Source organism: Penicillium soppii (assembly GCF_028829465.1).
Source record: "Penicillium soppii strain IBT 18220 chromosome Unknown utg000005l, whole genome shotgun sequence".
In the NCBI taxonomy this organism is placed as follows: Eukaryota; Fungi; Ascomycota; class Eurotiomycetes; order Eurotiales; family Aspergillaceae; genus Penicillium; species Penicillium soppii.
In genome coordinates, this window is record NW_026643235.1 from 3,724,718 (window position 1) to 3,742,537 (window position 17,820).

General features: G+C 48.7%; 9 protein-coding genes across 9 annotated transcripts; 4 read left to right on the plus strand and 5 right to left on the minus strand.

The window, feature by feature from the left end:
* Window positions 1-663: 663 nt before the first annotated feature.
* On the plus strand, window positions 664-2,517 carry N7529_006868 (putative NAD+ kinase Utr1; the record flags this gene model as incomplete). Its single annotated transcript, XM_057242395.1, has 1 exon — window positions 664-2,517. The coding sequence occupies one exon, from the start codon at window positions 664-666 to the stop codon at window positions 2,515-2,517; it is 1,854 nt and encodes a 617-aa protein (XP_057097754.1).
* Window positions 2,518-3,844: 1,327 nt separating this feature from the next.
* On the plus strand, window positions 3,845-4,945 carry N7529_006869 (zinc-binding alcohol dehydrogenase family protein; the record flags this gene model as incomplete). Its single annotated transcript, XM_057242396.1, has 1 exon — window positions 3,845-4,945. One exon carries the CDS (start codon window positions 3,845-3,847, stop codon window positions 4,943-4,945), a length of 1,101 nt encoding a protein of 366 aa, XP_057097755.1.
* A 772-nt stretch (window positions 4,946-5,717) lies between these two features.
* N7529_006870 (putative isopropanol dehydrogenase) lies at window positions 5,718-6,842 on the minus strand (the record flags this gene model as incomplete). The annotated part of the gene is made up of 1 exon (XM_057242397.1): window positions 5,718-6,842. The coding sequence occupies one exon, from the start codon at window positions 6,840-6,842 to the stop codon at window positions 5,718-5,720; it is 1,125 nt and encodes a 374-aa protein (XP_057097756.1).
* An 866-nt stretch (window positions 6,843-7,708) lies between these two features.
* N7529_006871 (gamma-glutamyltransferase family protein) lies at window positions 7,709-9,642 on the minus strand (the record flags this gene model as incomplete). The annotated part of the gene is made up of 4 exons (XM_057242398.1): window positions 7,709-8,947; window positions 9,011-9,360; window positions 9,423-9,441; window positions 9,511-9,642. 4 exons carry the CDS (start codon window positions 9,640-9,642, stop codon window positions 7,709-7,711), a joined length of 1,740 nt encoding a protein of 579 aa, XP_057097757.1.
* Window positions 9,643-10,234: 592 nt separating this feature from the next.
* On the plus strand, window positions 10,235-11,197 carry N7529_006872 (threonine ammonia-lyase; the record flags this gene model as incomplete). Its single annotated transcript, XM_057242399.1, has 1 exon — window positions 10,235-11,197. One exon carries the CDS (start codon window positions 10,235-10,237, stop codon window positions 11,195-11,197), a length of 963 nt encoding a protein of 320 aa, XP_057097758.1.
* Window positions 11,198-11,265: 68 nt separating this feature from the next.
* On the minus strand, window positions 11,266-12,500 carry N7529_006873 (uncharacterized protein; the record flags this gene model as incomplete). Its single annotated transcript, XM_057242400.1, has 2 exons — window positions 11,266-11,557; window positions 12,130-12,500. 2 exons carry the CDS (start codon window positions 12,498-12,500, stop codon window positions 11,266-11,268), a joined length of 663 nt encoding a protein of 220 aa, XP_057097759.1.
* Window positions 12,501-13,766: 1,266 nt separating this feature from the next.
* N7529_006874 (Zn(II)2Cys6 transcription factor domain-containing protein) lies at window positions 13,767-14,816 on the plus strand (the record flags this gene model as incomplete). The annotated part of the gene is made up of 1 exon (XM_057242401.1): window positions 13,767-14,816. One exon carries the CDS (start codon window positions 13,767-13,769, stop codon window positions 14,814-14,816), a length of 1,050 nt encoding a protein of 349 aa, XP_057097760.1.
* A 107-nt stretch (window positions 14,817-14,923) lies between these two features.
* On the minus strand, window positions 14,924-15,787 carry N7529_006875 (putative short-chain dehydrogenase/oxidoreductase; the record flags this gene model as incomplete). The annotated part of the gene is made up of 2 exons (XM_057242402.1): window positions 14,924-15,532; window positions 15,590-15,787. The coding sequence occupies 2 exons, from the start codon at window positions 15,785-15,787 to the stop codon at window positions 14,924-14,926; spliced, it is 807 nt and encodes a 268-aa protein (XP_057097761.1).
* An 849-nt stretch (window positions 15,788-16,636) lies between these two features.
* N7529_006876 (zinc-binding alcohol dehydrogenase family protein) lies at window positions 16,637-17,674 on the minus strand (the record flags this gene model as incomplete). The annotated part of the gene is made up of 1 exon (XM_057242403.1): window positions 16,637-17,674. The coding sequence occupies one exon, from the start codon at window positions 17,672-17,674 to the stop codon at window positions 16,637-16,639; it is 1,038 nt and encodes a 345-aa protein (XP_057097762.1).
* Window positions 17,675-17,820: the final 146 nt, after the last annotated feature.

A 17,820-nucleotide genomic window follows, 5' to 3' on the forward strand; every position in this document is an offset into this window, starting at 1 on the left:
AGATCCGCACCATACATAATAGCCTTGGAAAGATGGTCCACTTTGAGTTTAGAAGGGATGTGTTTACCGACATTCTGTTAACGATATACCCTCGCTTCGATGAAGAATTACCCTATCAAATGCCAAAATAGAATACCAACAGAACTGCCCAGGTGTAAGAGGTTTTGATTGATTGTAGACGTCATAAGAACCGAGCGTACTCTGTCCATGTCCGTCGACGGATTGGGCGAACCAATGCATTTTTCTGGTATTGGGGGAATTGGATCGATCCAATTCACTCATAGCCATGAATCCCCCGCAGTCATTTATACACCGTAATATATTGTCTGGTAGCACAGCATAGCTTATCCGTGGTATTTATCCCTTGAGTTTTGGACGGATCGTCGCGGTCTGTGAGATTGAACCTCCGCACTTTGAAAGAGAAAATCGATAGTCACTTTTTATTTTTAGTTTATTACTCCGTACTTCTTTCCTTCCCCAACTTCTTCTTAATTTATGCAGTCGTATCCCTGTCATTTCTTACTGTGGAAGACACTAGAATCGTTAGTATCGGGCGACCCACGGGGACACAGCGCTGCGATCTCAACACTCGGATCCGCCAATCCCCGTTACATCCGACACCTCTGATTACCCTCCGTCATATTTTACCTGCCGCCCAAGCCGATGGCGTCCAGCCGTGATCAGCTACGGTCTGACATTCCTTCGAAAATATCTACGGCTTCTCCCTCCTCAAAAGCCCCAACCACCGCGGCGCTCCTCCGCGATTATGCCCTGAACATAGCACCCACCGAGAACCGCCGAGATCAAGCAAATACCAGCGTGTTGGCTACCGTGAGCTCTGAAATAGCACAAGAAGAGATCGCAGGTTGGACCTTATCTTCGTCGACTCTACGGTCCATTCATCAAAAATCGCCCAATCGGCCGAGATCAAAGAAAGCATTGTCAACCGACTGCATCCCGCGACAGACGATTTTGAAAGCGCTAGCTTCCAGACCATCCATTCTCAACAATACCAATAATACGATGTCGGCGAGTTCTTTGTCGAATATGCTGGCGAACAAATCCACCCAGTCTTCCCCGCCTTCCGATGACCGGCGGCGGGGGAGCAATGCCTCCCAAAATCTCTCTACGGCACTTTCCAATCTCCAGCTGAGTGGGTTTCTCGACCGATCCCCCGCTACAGCACGACTGGTTCTGCAATCCCCATGTTATTTCCACCAGCGCTTTGACGACGCCGTGAATATAAAAAAGGTGTTAGAGGAAATCGCCGACGATGAGTGGCTTTCGCACTCACGTCTTGTTCAGACTGCAACTGGTGTGCGCGAAGTTTCAAAGCAATTACAGCGCCGCCCCATTAAACGCGCGGTGCGAAATGTTATGATCGTTACTAAGGCTCGGGATAACAGTCTGGTGCACCTGACTCGGCAAGTTGCCGAGTGGCTTCTTTCCACCCCGCGATACGGCAATAAGCTCGGTGTCAATGTCTATGTTGACGCCAAGTTACGGAACTCGAAAAGATTCGATGCTCCAGGGCTATTGCAACAAGACCCGATGTTTTCCCAAATGCTACATTTCTGGACACCAGATCTGTGTTGGACATCACCGGATAAATTCGACTTGGTGCTCACACTAGGCGGTGATGGCACTGTCCTCTACACATCATGGCTCTTCCAGCGCGTAGTGCCACCAGTACTCTGCTTCTCGCTCGGTAGCCTAGGCTTCCTGACAAACTTCGAATTCGCCGACTATAAATCCCAACTCAACGCCGTCATGGGCGAAGTCGGGATGCGCGTGAACCTCCGCATGCGTTTCACATGCACAGTCTTCCGGCGCGACCGCAGCAAAGGCGCAGAAGACGGCGCCGTCGAGGAGGGCGAGCAATTCGAAGTCCTGAACGAGCTAGTCATCGACCGCGGCCCATCCCCATACGTTTCAAACCTCGAGCTCTACGCCGACAACGAGCTCCTAACCGTCGTCCAAGCAGACGGCTGCATTTTCTCCACCCCAACCGGCTCAACCGCATACTCCCTCTCTGCCGGCGGCTCCCTCATGCACCCCTCTATTCCAGGCATTCTCCTCACCCCCATCTGCCCTCACACCCTCTCTTTCCGACCCATGGTCCTCTCGGACTCCCATCTCCTCCGAATCGCCGTCCCCAACACCTCCCGCTCAACGGCATACTGCTCCTTCGACGGCAAGGGCCGCGTCGAGCTCCGACAGGGAGACTACGTCACCGTCGAGGCAAGCCAGTACCCCTTCCCAACAGTGGTCTCCAACAACAGCGAGTGGTTCACAAGCGTGCAGCGCGCTCTGCGCTGGAATACCCGGGGCGCGATCCAGAAGGGCTGGGATGGCGGCGACGCGGACGGCGAGTACGCTGAAAACGAAGATGAACAGTGGGATATCGATACAGATGCCGGGCTGGCGGGGACAGATAGTGGGATTGGCCCGAGCGAGGATGGAGATGCTATCTCTCCCAATCCCATGCGGAGACAGATGAGCTTGCTCAATATGTGATGTGTTTTCATTAGCGATTTGTGATTCTCTTTGGTGCTCTATACCTTTATTGGCGTCTTGCTCTGTATGTCAGCGTGGCACGTTTCGGCGTTGGCGTTTTGTTCCCTTGGAGCTTTTTCCTCATATTTCGGGCAGATTACCTGCGCTTTTCGTTGGACAGAACTGGTCTGTCAATAGATGTTGACATATGCCTCGACGGCTTGAATAGAATGACCTTGATGGTCGATTACGATCTTGGATTTGGACATTGATTCAGTTATTTGTATCTGCTCTTCGGCCTCATAACCGCTCTTAGGAGGCAACGCAATTGCTCCTTGGACTCCCGGATTTTCCGGATACTCATATTTTATAGTATCTATTTGTTTTCCTTTCTTATTCGGTGGCTGTTAGGCCTATCCATTCGTTCTTACTCTTGCAGGGCAGTAATCCGACAAAATTTCGAAACATTCTATCTCCAGTTCAGATACCGCCGACCTTCCGCTTTTTTACTCCTGAACAAGCCAGTCGATACGATTGAAGATCGAAGTTTTTTAGTTGAGCCTGCATGGTCCGTATACCTGCTCGATTCACATTCAATGTAACATCGACCAATTGGGTCTTTATGGGCAAATCACCACGAACAGAACTCGTCGGTGGGACTTTGCATGCAGCCTGTGAACTTCCTTAGCTTGAAATCAAGATTGGACTAAATTACAGAGGCCCCAACGTAAGTTATTTTTTATTGTCCGGTGAAGCAGCTCTGCTAACTGCTTGAGCACGCAGTGGATATATTGCGTCGTCGATCTCTCGTCTCACCATCTCTGTAGATACAACAGGTTTGCATTCAAAACTGTTCCGCGATGCCAATTCTAAAGAAAGGCAAGAAGTAAGGCTATTCTCGTGCAATTTTTGATCGTCGAACACTGTCAAATACTGGCAATCGCTGGCAATCTGCGATGCAGATCTATAGAGCAAGACAAAAGCGTATTTAGTGGGTCAAGTTGAAACAACCTTGCGCATCAACTGGTCGAACATACGTAAGTGATTGAACTTTTGCAGAATTAGCTGTTCCAGCCGTGTCTGACACATGCATATACATTGTACCACTGAGCTGAACGTCGGGCAAATCGCCATCCGCCGGGCAAACTCATGCCATCCCGAGTTTGACTCGTGCCGAGGTCGGGATAAATGTGATCATCGGAATGCCGTGTGTTGATGGGTCAAATTACTACTAAAGGATCTAGGCCCCACCGGCAAACATTCACATGCTACCTGAGTGTTCATCTCTGGGACTCTATAACAATTGCGCCTATTACTGTTGTCCAAACTCTGACAACAACCTGCCGCCATGAAAACCGAGATCCCAAAATCCATGCGGGCCCTGGTGGGCGACCGCTCGATCTATGCTCGAATCTCGAATTATATTTGCAACAATCCCTCTGGAGATGGCGTGAAAGTTGCAACCGTCCCCGTGCCCGACATACAAGATGATGAAATCCTCGTCCGAGTACGATGCGTCGCCCTCAACCCAACGGACTTCAAACATATCGACATACTCTCCCCCAGAGGAGCCATCATTGGCTGTGACTATTCGGGTACCGTCGCAAAGGTTGGCTCGAAGGTACTGGGGACCTGGGCGATCGGTGACAGAATAGCCGGGTCGACTCATGGCGGACTATATACCGATCGAGGTTCTTTTGCTGAGTATCTCAAAATTCCAGCCGACCTGGCTTGGAAGGTCCCGTCCTCTGTGAGTGACCAGCAAGCAACAACATTTGGAGTCTCTGCTATCACCGCTATGTTGGCTTTGAACGCTCGTCTCGGCGTCCCTTGGGTTGATATTGGCTCAGCGCCAAAACAACCTGGTACCCCCATTCTCATATACTCCGGATCAACGTCTGCGGGGCTATACGCCATCCAGCTTGCAAAGCTTGCAGGCTTGACAGTTATCACGACTGCATCGCCACGCTCTCATGACTTGGTAAAAGAATATGGTGCGGACGATGTATTCGACTACCGATCACCTACCGCCGTTGAAGAGATTATCCGAGCCTACCCCAACATCGATAGAGCCATGGACTGTTTCTCGGAGGGCGGTTCGACCGACTTCTGTGCCAGGGTTGTTCACAACAGCCGAGGATGGGTGGTCACACTTTTGGACTCAGGGAAGACGGACATAGACGGCGTGAAAATCGACTTCTTGCTCGCCTATACCGCCTTTAACAAGGAGTTCCAGTGGCTGCCCCCTTTCGGGCCTAGATTTGCCGGGATACCTGCGGACAAAGAAGCGCTGCGCCAATTCTATGCTGCGTTGCCTGAGGTTTCTCAATACCTTGTACCACCTCCCCTAAAAGAAGTTGATGGCGGATTGGCAAATTTAGGCACAGGTCTTGACTTGCTGCGACAAGGGAAGGTATCTGGTACTAAATTGGTTGCTTCTCTTGATTGAGATGATTTTCTTTTGGGTGCTAGACGGCTAAGTGGTTAATTTGTGTCATGTGTAATGTTGCTTGAGCTAGGAGCGAAGGGTTGATGGAACAGCCCATCTGGGCTTCATGAATGTTGCGTCCTAGATATATATTCCTTAATGATTTAGTTTAAAATTGTAGAAATATAATGTTCGTTGATATTTTTGACGCTGCGAAGTCTCCTCGCTTGGCGAATGGCTCTGCTTGACTTGAAGAACATTACAGAGATCGGGGCGAATTTCCACGCGCCATAAGCTGATATCAAATTGATTACAAAAAGAAGAGAGAAGACGAAGACAGAGGAAGCAAACAAACAAGTCCTGGAGAACATACCTAGTCAGACCATCCGGCTTCACAGCAATATTTCAAGCGAAAATGGCTGAACCGTTGTTGTGATTCATGAGACTAGTTAACGTAAATTGTCAGAGCTACTCTGGCCTGACCAATAAATATGTGCGAAAATTTATTATCTCTGGCTCTGGTAATTTATAGGAATAGAAACACGACTAATAAGTAGTGGATTGGAATGCATCAAATTTCTTCTGCCGGGATGGGTGTTGTCCAGTGCACGCATCATGGAATTTTTCATTCTTATGCAAATTCTCCTTGATGTTTTCTTCCCTGACCTCCCGCTAGTAGTAAGCTCATAGGCTAGTATCAGAGGGAGTAATTATCAAATTTTTCAGAAAGGCGATACATAATGGTTGTCAATCTGGTCGAAAAGATGTTGGTATGTCCAAATGGAGGTATTCTTTACCTTGAGCATGGCCTCAAGACAACATGTGCCCCCCAACCAGTTAATCTCCCTGCCGCTTCAAACGCATCATCAATTGATTCTAGACCGAATTCCTGTTTGCAGTGGACTCCGCCCTTCGCCCCTAAGAGAACTAGACCAGATTCCACCATTTGTATGAGTTGCAGTATGTGGTGTCTTGAATACATGAACCGGCCCTGTAGCCGGATGCTCTTGAACATGATATCTAGATATGGCACCTCAATTTTCCCCGAATTACCTCCCATGATGATGCACCTGCCGAAAGAACGCAAGGCTCCAATGCCAGCACACAGCAGCGAGCCACTTTGCATAGCGGGTGGTGAAAAGTCAAGGTATACATCTGCACCTGTTGGCCTTCCTACTGCAGCTTTAAACATCTCTGTATTTCGTGCGGGGTCCTCTGTGAGAACCACAGTCCGAAGTCTACCTGTAGCAGCGTGTATGGCTTCGAGATTTTCAAGGGCGACGGAGTTACGGCCAGCGGCAATAACTGTAGCTCCCATTGAAAGTGCCACGGCAACAGCAGCACCGCCATATCGACCAGTTGCCGGTGCTACAATCACGACTTCGCCGGATTTCACGTCAACCTCGGATAAACCACCGAATGGGACTAGCAGAGCGGGGAAGAGACACAAATCAGAGATAGTGTATCCCATTTGCCCAAAAAGAAGGTTCTCATTCAGTGGATACAGGTTTTCAAGGGGAAAACGCGTATATTCCGCATATGTTGCGTTCCGCCACTCGCCCTCCATGAGTTTCTGCGCGGCCGGATATCCTCCTCCATGAATCCCATATAGTATGGTGACTGATGGGTCATCGCGGCCGCGAATTTTGATGTCACAGAACACAAGTTGACCTACAGTGAGACGAACAGCGTCCGGGCCAACCTCAAAAACTCTCCCAATGGCGGTATTTCCGGGCGTCATAGGTAGGCATAGTGGATAAGGACGAGAGCCGTTCAATACTTCTGCCATATAAGGAACGATGTCAGCAGCTAAGATTTGCACCACTGCTTCGCCTGCCTTAGCTACCGGACGGGGCACAGTTTCGAGGGCAAGTTGCTTGTCGCGTGAATGGAGCACGAGAGCCTGATGGGTAGCCATGTTCGCCGATGAAGTTTGAAGGTGTCTGCCTCAAAAGAGACCCGAGAACAATAATTGAGATGTTTGTATACTGAACTCGGAAATAACTTCCCTTCGACTACGTCGGAAACGCAAATGGTTAACTCCGCAAACACCGAGTTCCATCTGGCAGCCGCGTCCCTCAACATTAACCAACCCCATTGAATTCAAACTATTCATGAAATCAAGTTCCTCGGGTTTTTTCAAACTTTCTTTACCAGTGATTGAGTCGTTATCTCCAGCCTGGCGTTCATAATCCCCGATTCCAACCTTGGAACCTTGGCATGTGGCGGGATAAGGTACACCGGCTGATTTCATTCTATACATCGTATGTTCGTCTTCATTTGTGTCATATTGAGATGGTTATGGACTAGACCTTTTTAAAGATAAGCTATAATCTACCTCAGAATCAAAATAAAGTAGCTTCCATTGTTCCTATTCATCTCTTTTAGTATGAGTGGCTGCTGATAATTGGGGGGCTTACTGGCAACTATTTGCGAGGCAAGCGGCTCACCTGTTTTATCATTGGCTGGGAGCACCGTTAGGGGCCCGTACAACGGAGTACATACGAGTGCATCACGGGAGAATAAATCGCATTTACATCTCAAATAGTTCATCTAAGCCTCCTTGCTCTCGAATCGGTATTTATTTCCAATTCGGCCCAATTCATGCGAATACTGGATGGCCTGATTGAATACGCAGACTATATTTTTTAGCATCCCAATAAATCACATTATTCCACCAATGAGCCCGTAACCCAAGATGCGAATTCGACTACTTGGATCGTATAATCAGTGGCCCCCGTAAGACAGCAGCTGGGCAGGTAAGAAACGTTCCATCTGAAATTCCTAGAGAGGGAGAGCCATGCCATCACCCCTCGGATCACTACCAGCCGAATAGATTCTTTGGCCCTCATTAACAACGGAAAGGATAATCTGCCCTCTGCCAAACATATCACGCTGCCAGCCTGTCCGCAATTGGACTCGGTGTCCTTTCTTCTCCAACTGCTCCACCACATCCGCAGATATTCCTTCTTCCAGGTGTACAGTCAGATCCACGGTGCCATCGTCCTCGGGAATACCACCTCCAATACAAACGCGCGGCGCATCCAAAGCCTCTTGTGGACTCATCCCAAAAACGAGCATGTTAAGCAAAACTTGCACATGACCCTGTGGCTGCATAAATCCACCCATCACGCCAAACACGGAATGAAGTGATCCGTCTGCTGCATTCGTTGCCATCGCCGGAATGATGGTATGATAGGGTCGCTTGCGTGGAGCGAGTGCATTTGGATGACCAGACACGAGCGAAAAGTTCGCTCCCCGGCTTTGTAGAGTGAATCCACAATTCCGTGGGATGACCCCGGTGCCAAAACCGTGGTAATTGCTGTTGACCACCGAAATAGCGTTCCCACTTGAGTCAGTCACGGCGAAGTAAACTGTGTCGCTGGATCTGAGTGCCGGGCTGCCATGATTCAGGATATCCGATGCGCTATCTGGGTTGAAAAGCGTGGCACGATCCGCTAGGTACGACCGTGAGAGTAAGTCTGGCATCGCGTTGTGTTCTGGGTCCGAGATCCACCATGCGCCGTCCGCGAACGCAATACGGAGGGTCTCGATTATCAAGTGTAGGTACTCTGCCGAGTTATGCTGGGGAATTCGGGATATCTTTCCCGAGCCCTCCAGTTCCTGAATGATGCCAAGGGCCATGAGCGCAATGATCCCTTGACCATTGGGTGGATGTTCCCAAACATCAACGCTTTGATCAGTGTCATTCTTAGGGGTGAAACGTAAGGACATGGGATCGACGGCCTTACTACCCTTGCTCGCATGATATTCCAGATCATCTTTGGTCAAATACCCACCGAGATCTTTCATGACCTGATCAATTGCCTCAGCCACGCGACCAGAGTAGAATCCGGCCTTGCCATGCGTGCCCAGCTGAATAAATGTCTCTGCGAGACGAGGTATCTTCATGATCTCTCCTACCCGCGGTGCCCGCACACCATCTTTGGCAGCAGGGTCCTCTTTCAACATTTCTTTGAAGTTTGCAGAAGCCTTGCGAAGGGAGGGCTCATTGGCTTTCCACTAGCGATGGCATCAGAGATAAATGTCCAATTCTGTAGTACAATGAGCTGGAGTATTACTCACGTAGTGTGCTGATATCTCAGAGACGGGGAAACCACTTTGGGCTAAATTTACAGCTGGCTGAAGGATTTGCATCAAAGAAAGCTTCCCACTGCCAAAGATTTCGACGGTGTCTACCCAACCTGCAGCAGCACCTGGGGTGGTTACTGCATACACACTGGTAAGGGGAATGTTCCCAGCTTGATAATCTGGTACTCGTAGTTTGTTTCGTACTTCCTCAAGTGAAATGTTGCCTGGAGCTCGTCCAGACCCATTTAAGCCATGAACAGCTTTCGTTTTCGCGTCATAGTAAAGACAGAACATGTCACCTCCAATTCCAGTAGACCAGGGCTCAGTGACATTCAGACAAGAGGCTAGCGGCATGCATTTAGCAATTGTGCCATATTCAAGCTTTTCGTCGGATGAGATAACATACCTACAGCAATAGCAGCATCCTGGTGGATGATTTGTTTTTAGCGAGCGTTGTAATAGTTAGATGGTGGATGGAAGAAGGTGCAACTTACCGCAGCGTTACCTCCTTGTCGTAGAATATTTTGACCGGCAACAGCAGCCAGAGGCTGAGAACATGCTACCATTCCATGGAGGCTATGAACGGCGCTGCGTCGACTGACAAAGGGAGCAAATGCAGGCAACATTTTGGGACAAGAAAGCAAGATGCAAAATTGAAATGTCCAATTTCTGTGGGCTTCAAAAGATAGGGGACAAACCCTTTCTTTTATATCACTCTCATTGTCCCTTCTTCAAGTCCATTTGTTCTCGGGGAGAAATGGTCGAATTCCGGGAATCAGCCGCGGGAGTCGATCGGGCCCTTACCCTGACAATCTTTCCAATCAATGAACCGTTAATGAATTGAAAGCTGTGTGGGGTGTTACTACTATCGTATTCCATGTGGTCGCCACATGAGTTCATTATTGCCATTGCTACCTTGCAAGGTGTGTTCCGCTTTGAGTCATCAAAGGAGTGAGGGGTATAGATCTGACCCGGAGGCCATTCATCCACTTGCTTACTTTGCTCCTCTATTGCCCCCGGGCCGTGTCCCCTCTTCTTTCGTCGTCAAGTTGCACTTAGATCGTGGAATACTGGCGCTTGATTAATCTCACACATTTCATTCGCTCTTTCATCATTTTCAAGGTTGCAAAGTTTCCACAGGATTCGAAAGAGGGAGCGTCGAGTCAATACATTCTTTCTGGCCCCTAGCCTTGATCAAAATCGTATAAAGATTCCACAATGAAGTCAACACTCGAAATCGCGGCTAGCAGCGTCGAAGCCCGGTGTCGAATCAGTGACCACATTTATCAAACTCCCCTTATACCAGCAAAACAAGTAGGTCGCGATCAAGGCGCAACGGTACTCTTCAAGGCAGAGAATTTCCAACTCACTGGATCTTTCAAACTGAGAGGCGCTTTGGCCAAATTGTCAGCCCAGTCAAACCCTGGTCGACTGATCACAGCGTCATCTGGCAACCATGGTATTGGTACTGCCTTTGCGGCACAAGTGCTATCCAGAGATGTCACAGTTGTTCTACCAGAAACTGTGGTACCGGCAAAGTTGGAAAAGATCAGGTCTTACGGGGTTGAAGTCATCCTGCATGGCACGGAAACAGGTCTGAGTGAGCAGCATGCACAACAGCTTGCCGCATCAGGAGCTTACACCTATATTTCACCATATAACGACCCGGATATAATTGCTGGACAAGGGACAATTGGGCTTGAAATCGTCGAGCAGTGCAAATCGGTTGATAACATCTTCATTTCAATGGGTGGTGGTGGACTGATCAGCGGCATCGGATCTGTCTTCAGAAGAGTCAGTCCTCACACGAAGATTTTTGGTGTTGCGGCCACCAATTCAAAGTCGCTAGCCATGTCAATGGCTGCCGGTTCTGTCGTTGAGACGGAACATTTTCCCACTCTCGCCGAGGCTGTGGCTGGTGGAATCGATCAGGACACAATAACACTTGCTCTAGCCACCTCGGTGGTAGATCATACGCTCGAATGTACTGAAGCAGAGATTTTGGAAGCTTTGAAGACGCTTGCCTTCGAGGAAAATGTTATTGTTGAGGGGTCTGCTGCTCTTGCGCTTGCCGGTTTCAACAAGGTTGCCCAGCAGTTGATCGGCCAAACCAGTGTCATTGTCTTGTGTGGTGCCAACGTTGACCAAAATGTTATCAGGAGTGTCATTTATGATATTTAGAGGAGTAGAATATCAAGCAATGCAGCTGCGTAAAGGTATTCCCTCTCCGCCATAATGTATCCCACTCACTACCACTCGTCTTCATCAAGTCCTTCGTTGGCATATTCGCCAAGCAGGGCTTGGAAACGGCGGTACATAACGATAATTTTGGCCCGGAGGGCGGCGTTACCTTCGTGAGTTGCGAAGTCGTAGATACCGCGAAGCAAGAGGTCCAGCTCACGAAGCTGCTGGATGTTTTGCTCGTATTGGGGGTATGGCGGTTCGATACGGTACTTCGGGTGCCCTGTCGTGTGACAGTAGCGGGGAGTGCAGCGCGAAGGAGCATCGATTGCCTGATAAGCGATCCATGGCGCTCCAGGGCTAGTTGTACATAGGGAGCTTTTGCTCGTTTCAAGACTTAATTGACTCTAGAAATCGCATTTACCATCATCAATGAGTTAACGAGGTCGAGCGGCACTGTTTTAGCGTCTTGATACTTTCTTTAGAGTTGATATAGTGAAGGCTTTTGTGATAAAAGTCCTTTGACACTGGTTTGGTCCCTTCATACGGGCGAGGTCTGAGTGTGAATCACCCTTTGTTGACAAATTACCAATTGTCAATCGGAAAGCTAAGTTTCAAGACGTCATTGGTTCTGTAACTGCGCTACATGGGTGTAACTGCTTGGAAGTGTACCGAAACAAAATCTTCATCAAGTTGGGAATTGCTTTCCCAATGCAGGAATGAGTTCGTTGAGCTCTGCAAAGACGCCGAAGGCTACTGCTGACTAGTGGTTATAATAGTGTCACTTTCTGCTTAACATCTTCAATAAGTCAAAGTTATTTTTTGAACTTGATGGGTAGGATAAGTTGAAGGAGCCATAATCGAATCACTCTTTGATCAACGTCAATACCGGTAAACAATCCCGAGTTGATCATCTCGATTGAATAATTTACCCGGAGGTGTTCAATATCCCCTGCTTCCGCAGCACCAATCTCCCATTATTCTCAGAGCGCTGTAATCTAACAGCGTCCCCCTCTGACTTTATCTCCATAGCGCTAGCAGCAAGAAGCTCGTCATCATCCTCATCATCCTCTTGAAACCCATGATAAAATGGTGCCAGAGCAGAGGATTTCCAAAGCGGCGCATGGCTTTTCTTACTGGTGAGTATATTTACCACTAGGAAGAAAGCCCCAGTAACAAGAAGAACTCCAGGGAGAATAATCCAGAGCCATCTCACGCTCACAAAGGCCGTGGGGACTTGTGCTGTGCCAATAACACTGTGATTTGTCGTCTCCAGGCCCAACTTAGTTAAGGAGTCCGCCATTCTGGTAATGAATTTTTCAAAGCCGACACGGACATATTGCTGCAGAATTGGATTTGATTTCGGGACTTCATCTGAATAAGTGTCCAATAAGGACCATGTATCAAGATTGTGATCGAAGGTTCATTCTAAATTTTGAGCATCGGGTATAAACCCCAGAGAATCAGTTTCAAAGCTCGACATCGTCTCGTCGCAAAAGGCAAATTTGCTCTTGTCCCCTCCAGCAGCGTCTCCGGGCTTCCAGCACGCTGACGCCGCATAGGCATTGGGGGAGATATCATCGTATGTAGTGCCAAGATCGAAGTTCTCAGATCGGACCGAGGGAATACCGTCATTCACAGAGACGTGGTAGTCTCTGAGGCAAGTCGAAAAGACGCATGCCGTCGCGTTTTTGATTTGAATCGCATCAGTGATAGATTTGTGCTCTGAGACCCGGTCTGCATCAAGCTCAAATTGTGTATAAGCAATTGTCCAAAGAGGATTCGTCACGCCGTTGAGCGTATATTTAGGGAGATGTGATCCCAGATATAAGCTATAATCGAAAGGTTGCCAGATAATCTTTGACGGGAAGTATAAAGAGGGAGTCGACTGGGAGTATTCGTCCGAATACGTGTATGTCGACGTGTTACCGAGCACGTTGAAAAAGCGCCCTGTACCTCTGGGCAGGCCAATGAAGCATGATATATTGAAGGCCTTTAGGTCTCTCACGGAGGGCAAGTCACAGTCGAATTCAACTAGTAACCAACCGTGTATGCCGCATTCAGCGCCTCGATCCCCTCCGGAAATGTCTAAGCAATCTAGTTGAATGTACACATAGTTTGATCCTTTTTTTCAAAACACCAGAAGATTTTGCCATTGATGAATTGCGCTGTCACAATATTTTGTGTCCAAAGGCAAGGACCCTGAATGCATAGCTAAGCTTTGTAGCGGCGACATCCCGCGGCAAAGGCGTAAGTTTGACACGGGTTGAAACAAGGGAATCACGCCTTGTCATATATAGCAGTTGGGGCGTATATCCATAGATAATCCAGTTAAAAAGCCGACCCTGACCACCGCCGCGACGTGCGGGCCGAAATGATCCCGCGTCTTTGTGCTTGTACAGAGTACGTGATGGAAGCGACGTGCCGATATTACTAAGCTCGGCGGATGTAATCTGGTGGCCCAATCAGAGCTCGAATCGCCTCTTCCACCCTCTGAATTGATTACAGATGAGCGAACTTGTCTACGGGCATCCTGAACCTCCGTCTGCCTGCAGTGGACAAAACGAAAATGCCCGCTGACCGTTCAAAACGGCTCACGTTGCGCAGATCATGCCAAGCCTGCGTCAAAAGCAAGCGACGTTGTGATCAGGGGTGGCCCAGATGCGGCAGATGCTTGGGCAAGGACATCAACTGTGAATATGTCAATGCACCTTTTACAGTAACATCTACTGGAATATCACCCGCCTGGCAATATATGGGCGTTGACTACTCAATCGCAAATGCGACTTTCACGCCACAAATTCTCGCACCACTACAACTAGAAATGATGAAAGAACCTGATCCGAATATCATTCAACTTCTCGTGGCCGGGCTGCGCGATTTGCCGGTCAAATTTGCACAAAACAACAAGAATATTTTCATCCACCCCGATCTGTATACGAACGTTCTGCCGATCCCTGTCCGGGAGATCCACAGTATTTGCAAACTTAACATACAAACTGGAGAATCCAGTCGAGTGACCTTCATCCTTTCATCAATGCTCCGACAGCACTCGGCGAAGATATATCGGCGACTGAATCAAGCTGCATCATTCGAAGAGCTACTAGGATATAGCCAAGCATTCGTATTAATCCAATGCATCTTGCTTTTCAACGAAGACGGCACCAAACGTCCATATTCGGAAGTGATCAGTGCCATGCTCGCAGGAGTCGCCGGCAAACTATTTCAACAAGCACCCATTCAACTTCCGCACGCCCTCAGTCCTAGACGTGCTTGGCTTTTTGCTGAGAGCGTTCGGCGAACGATCATCGTATGTTTCATGTTACGCAGTGCGTACTCTTTGAACACCAGGAAATATTCAGTTCGGACGCCGTTTGTGGATTCATTGCCCTTTGATCTACGGACCAACTTGTGGGACAATGATTCGGACATAGCGTGGCAAGATGCGCTCTCTGACTCCCGTGATTCTATGGTTTCATTACATGAGTGGTCTGATGGACTGGCAGCGGGCCGTGTTTATGATGTTTCTTCTTTTAGTGCCTTGATCCTTGCGGCTTGTAAAGGTCGAGCCGTTTTTATGATCCCGACTCCCCCTGTGGACTATCATATGGACCGTTGATAACGCATACCTAACGAAGCGACGTATCATGGAAATACACCAATGATAACGTGAGCTCAATGTCTATATATTTGAACTTCGTTATGCATCTAATATTTGACAGTCCCCTACCTCATAAATTGCTTCAACAATCCAGAAAGCAGCTCCGTCATATCGTGGTACAGCTCCTGCCTCTTATTCTCAAAAGCATTGAAAATGTCCTTCGCAGACCCAATAGGGATCTGATCCTCGCCCTCCACAATCCGGCGCCAGACCTCATCAACAAATTCCTGCAGCGGCATGCCAATCAAATGTCCATCCTTCAGATCGGGCTGGTGCTTGGCATCATGAAGCTCAGTCTGCACAGCAGGAGGGTAGATCTCCAAAATCTTGACATTGCCAGGGCCATCCTGCAGCTGAGTCCGCAGAGCAAGAATGAAATGGTGCAGAGCAGCCTTTGAAGCGCCGTAATTCGGGCATCGCATCATAGGCACGAGGGCCATTTGGGACGTCGTGAATGCGATTGTTGTTTGACTCTTCTGGCTCTGCAGGTGCGGGAGGAATGCCTTGGTTATGCGGACCGCGGATGTATAGTTCGTGATGAGTTCCTGATCGAAGATGTCGAGATCGACGGTTTCCGGCTTCGAGAAATCGAAGGGTCGTTGGATGCCGGAGTTTACAAAGATGCAGTCCAGGTCGGGGTGATCGGAGATGATCTCTGAGGCAAATTGAGGGATCTATGTGTCCGCTTCATGTTAGTTCGGGATTCAACTTGTTTGCATGGGTAATCTTACCTGCTCGAGCTGCGTGACATCAAATGTCTTTGCAGAGACCTGCTCGCTGCCGTGTTTCTGGACGATCTCATTGAGATTGTCCTTTCTCCGACCAGCTACAATGAGCTTCGATCCATTTTGGACGACTTTGTCGGCGAGCGTTTTGCCAATCCCGGAGGTGGCCCCGATGATGAGGACTTTTTTGTAGCCAAACGCCATTCGGTTGAGGTTTTTGTGCGTGAATACTGCAGAGAGAAAGGAATGCTTGTGCAATACTTCCCAGGTCTAAATACACTCATTTATAGCCCCCAAACATCTCTCGCCATCGAATTCAATATTCTGATAATTAGGTCATTGAAGCTTTGCGGAGACTAAACCCAATATGGCTAGGGCGGACTCGACCTGATTGGTCGACAAGGTAAGCTTGTTCAACGCCGAGGCTTCCGCGCCACGGTGGAGGTTAAACCAAATGCGGTAATGACCGCTTTGGAGATTTCACGTTTATTCATCTTTCAGATTTTTCAAACTCGATCTATTTCTACCATATCGTCTGGAATAGAGGTCGGGTTATTAATTGTCCCGATTGATTTGAAATCAGGCCAGATTTGCGAGCCCAACTGAGAAGGTTCCTCTTTTTGCACCTCTTTTTACAATTTTCCACAGCTCTTTTTCCATAATCTCTGTTACAGTAATGTAAATTTTTCATTTTCTGCCAGACTTAAGCTAGGCATCTTCAGGCAGCAATTCAAGAAATAATTCAATCCGACCCCTGGGCGCTGTGCACCTTCGTACACGCGTTCCACGCCGTTTCAGTGTCATTGATTCGAGCAAGCGAGCCTGACTTCGACAACATGGCTCGATTTTCAATCGAAGCGTTGATAAAGAATACGTAACTGATCTGCAAAATTATGTTTTCGGGGGAGCTTCAGATCCATATTACTTTAAATAAAGATATATATTCACTTAGATGGGTCTGTGTTATCGTAGAGTGTACATGAAATCATTGAAAGGGTAGTCAAAGGACTATTTTGGATCTATTTATCTGGCTGACAGAAAGTAGTGCATCGTTCATGGGGTCTCAGACACATTGTAGACAAGCTTCTCGCCGCTGACCTTGTCCTCCTTCAGTAGCTTGAGGCCGTCAATAACACCCGCCAGACCATTCTGGCCAACCTTGGGCGGGTGAACCTTAATCTTTCCTTCAGCAAGCAAGCCCTCTGCAATGGGGACCCACTTCTCAGTGAAAGCCTTGTCTTCAGGCTTGGCGGGGAAGGGAATGTCACCGAAAGAGAACGCCTCTCCAATAGTGGTGTAAGCAAGGGTGAAACGATCGTTGACATTGGCACGCTGGATCTTAACGCTCAGGAGGGCGCTGTACTCGCCGCCCTCGGTGGAAAGAGCGTTGTCGCAGAAGGCAGCACTAGACTCAAGCGAAATACAATCAAAGACGTACTTCAATTTGTTGTCGGTAGTCTTGCGAATCTTGGCCGGAGCCTCGGGGTCATTGTAGTCGAATACCTCGTCAGCGCCAAGGCTGCGGACCAACTCGAAGTTCCGAGGCGAACAAGTCGTCACAACCTTGTAGCCAGACAACTTGGCAAACTGAATAGCCAATGTACCAGTCGCGGTGGAGCCACCGTAAATCAAAATTGGAGTTGCATCCTTAATTGGCTCGGTGGGAAGCGCAAGCTTCAGACTCTGGTACAGACCCTGTCCGACGGTGCTGATGCCAACTCCGAGAGTGGCGGCTTCCTGGAAGCTCATGCTCTCAGGGATCTTCCATTGCACGTCACCCTTGACAACGATGTATTCGGCGAAAGTGCCATCTTCTGGCTGCACTGCGTTTGCGCCGTGCGCGAATCCACACACACGATCACCCTTCGCAAATTGCTTCTTAACGTCCTTGCCGACAGCCTCGACAATACCGGAGTAGTCGCATCCGACGAGGACACCCGGGGGCGAGAGGTAAGCAACGTGCTTCCAGTCCGTGGGGTTCAGGCCGACACTGACGGTCTTGACGAGCATGTAGTCATCGCGGAGCTTGGGGAGGGGTCTGTCGGCGACAAGGCCTTCGGTCTTTGGCTGGGTGATGATAACTGCTTTCATGGTGGTCATTATAGTGTGTGGTTTTGGAAATCGAGGAAGTTCCACGGCAGGATTAAATAGTTGACCGTTGAAAATTGAGTATGACGAAATTGTGAGAGCCGAGGCCGAGTTGAGTTCCACTCTGGGCGGATCGTCCCAAATATTGC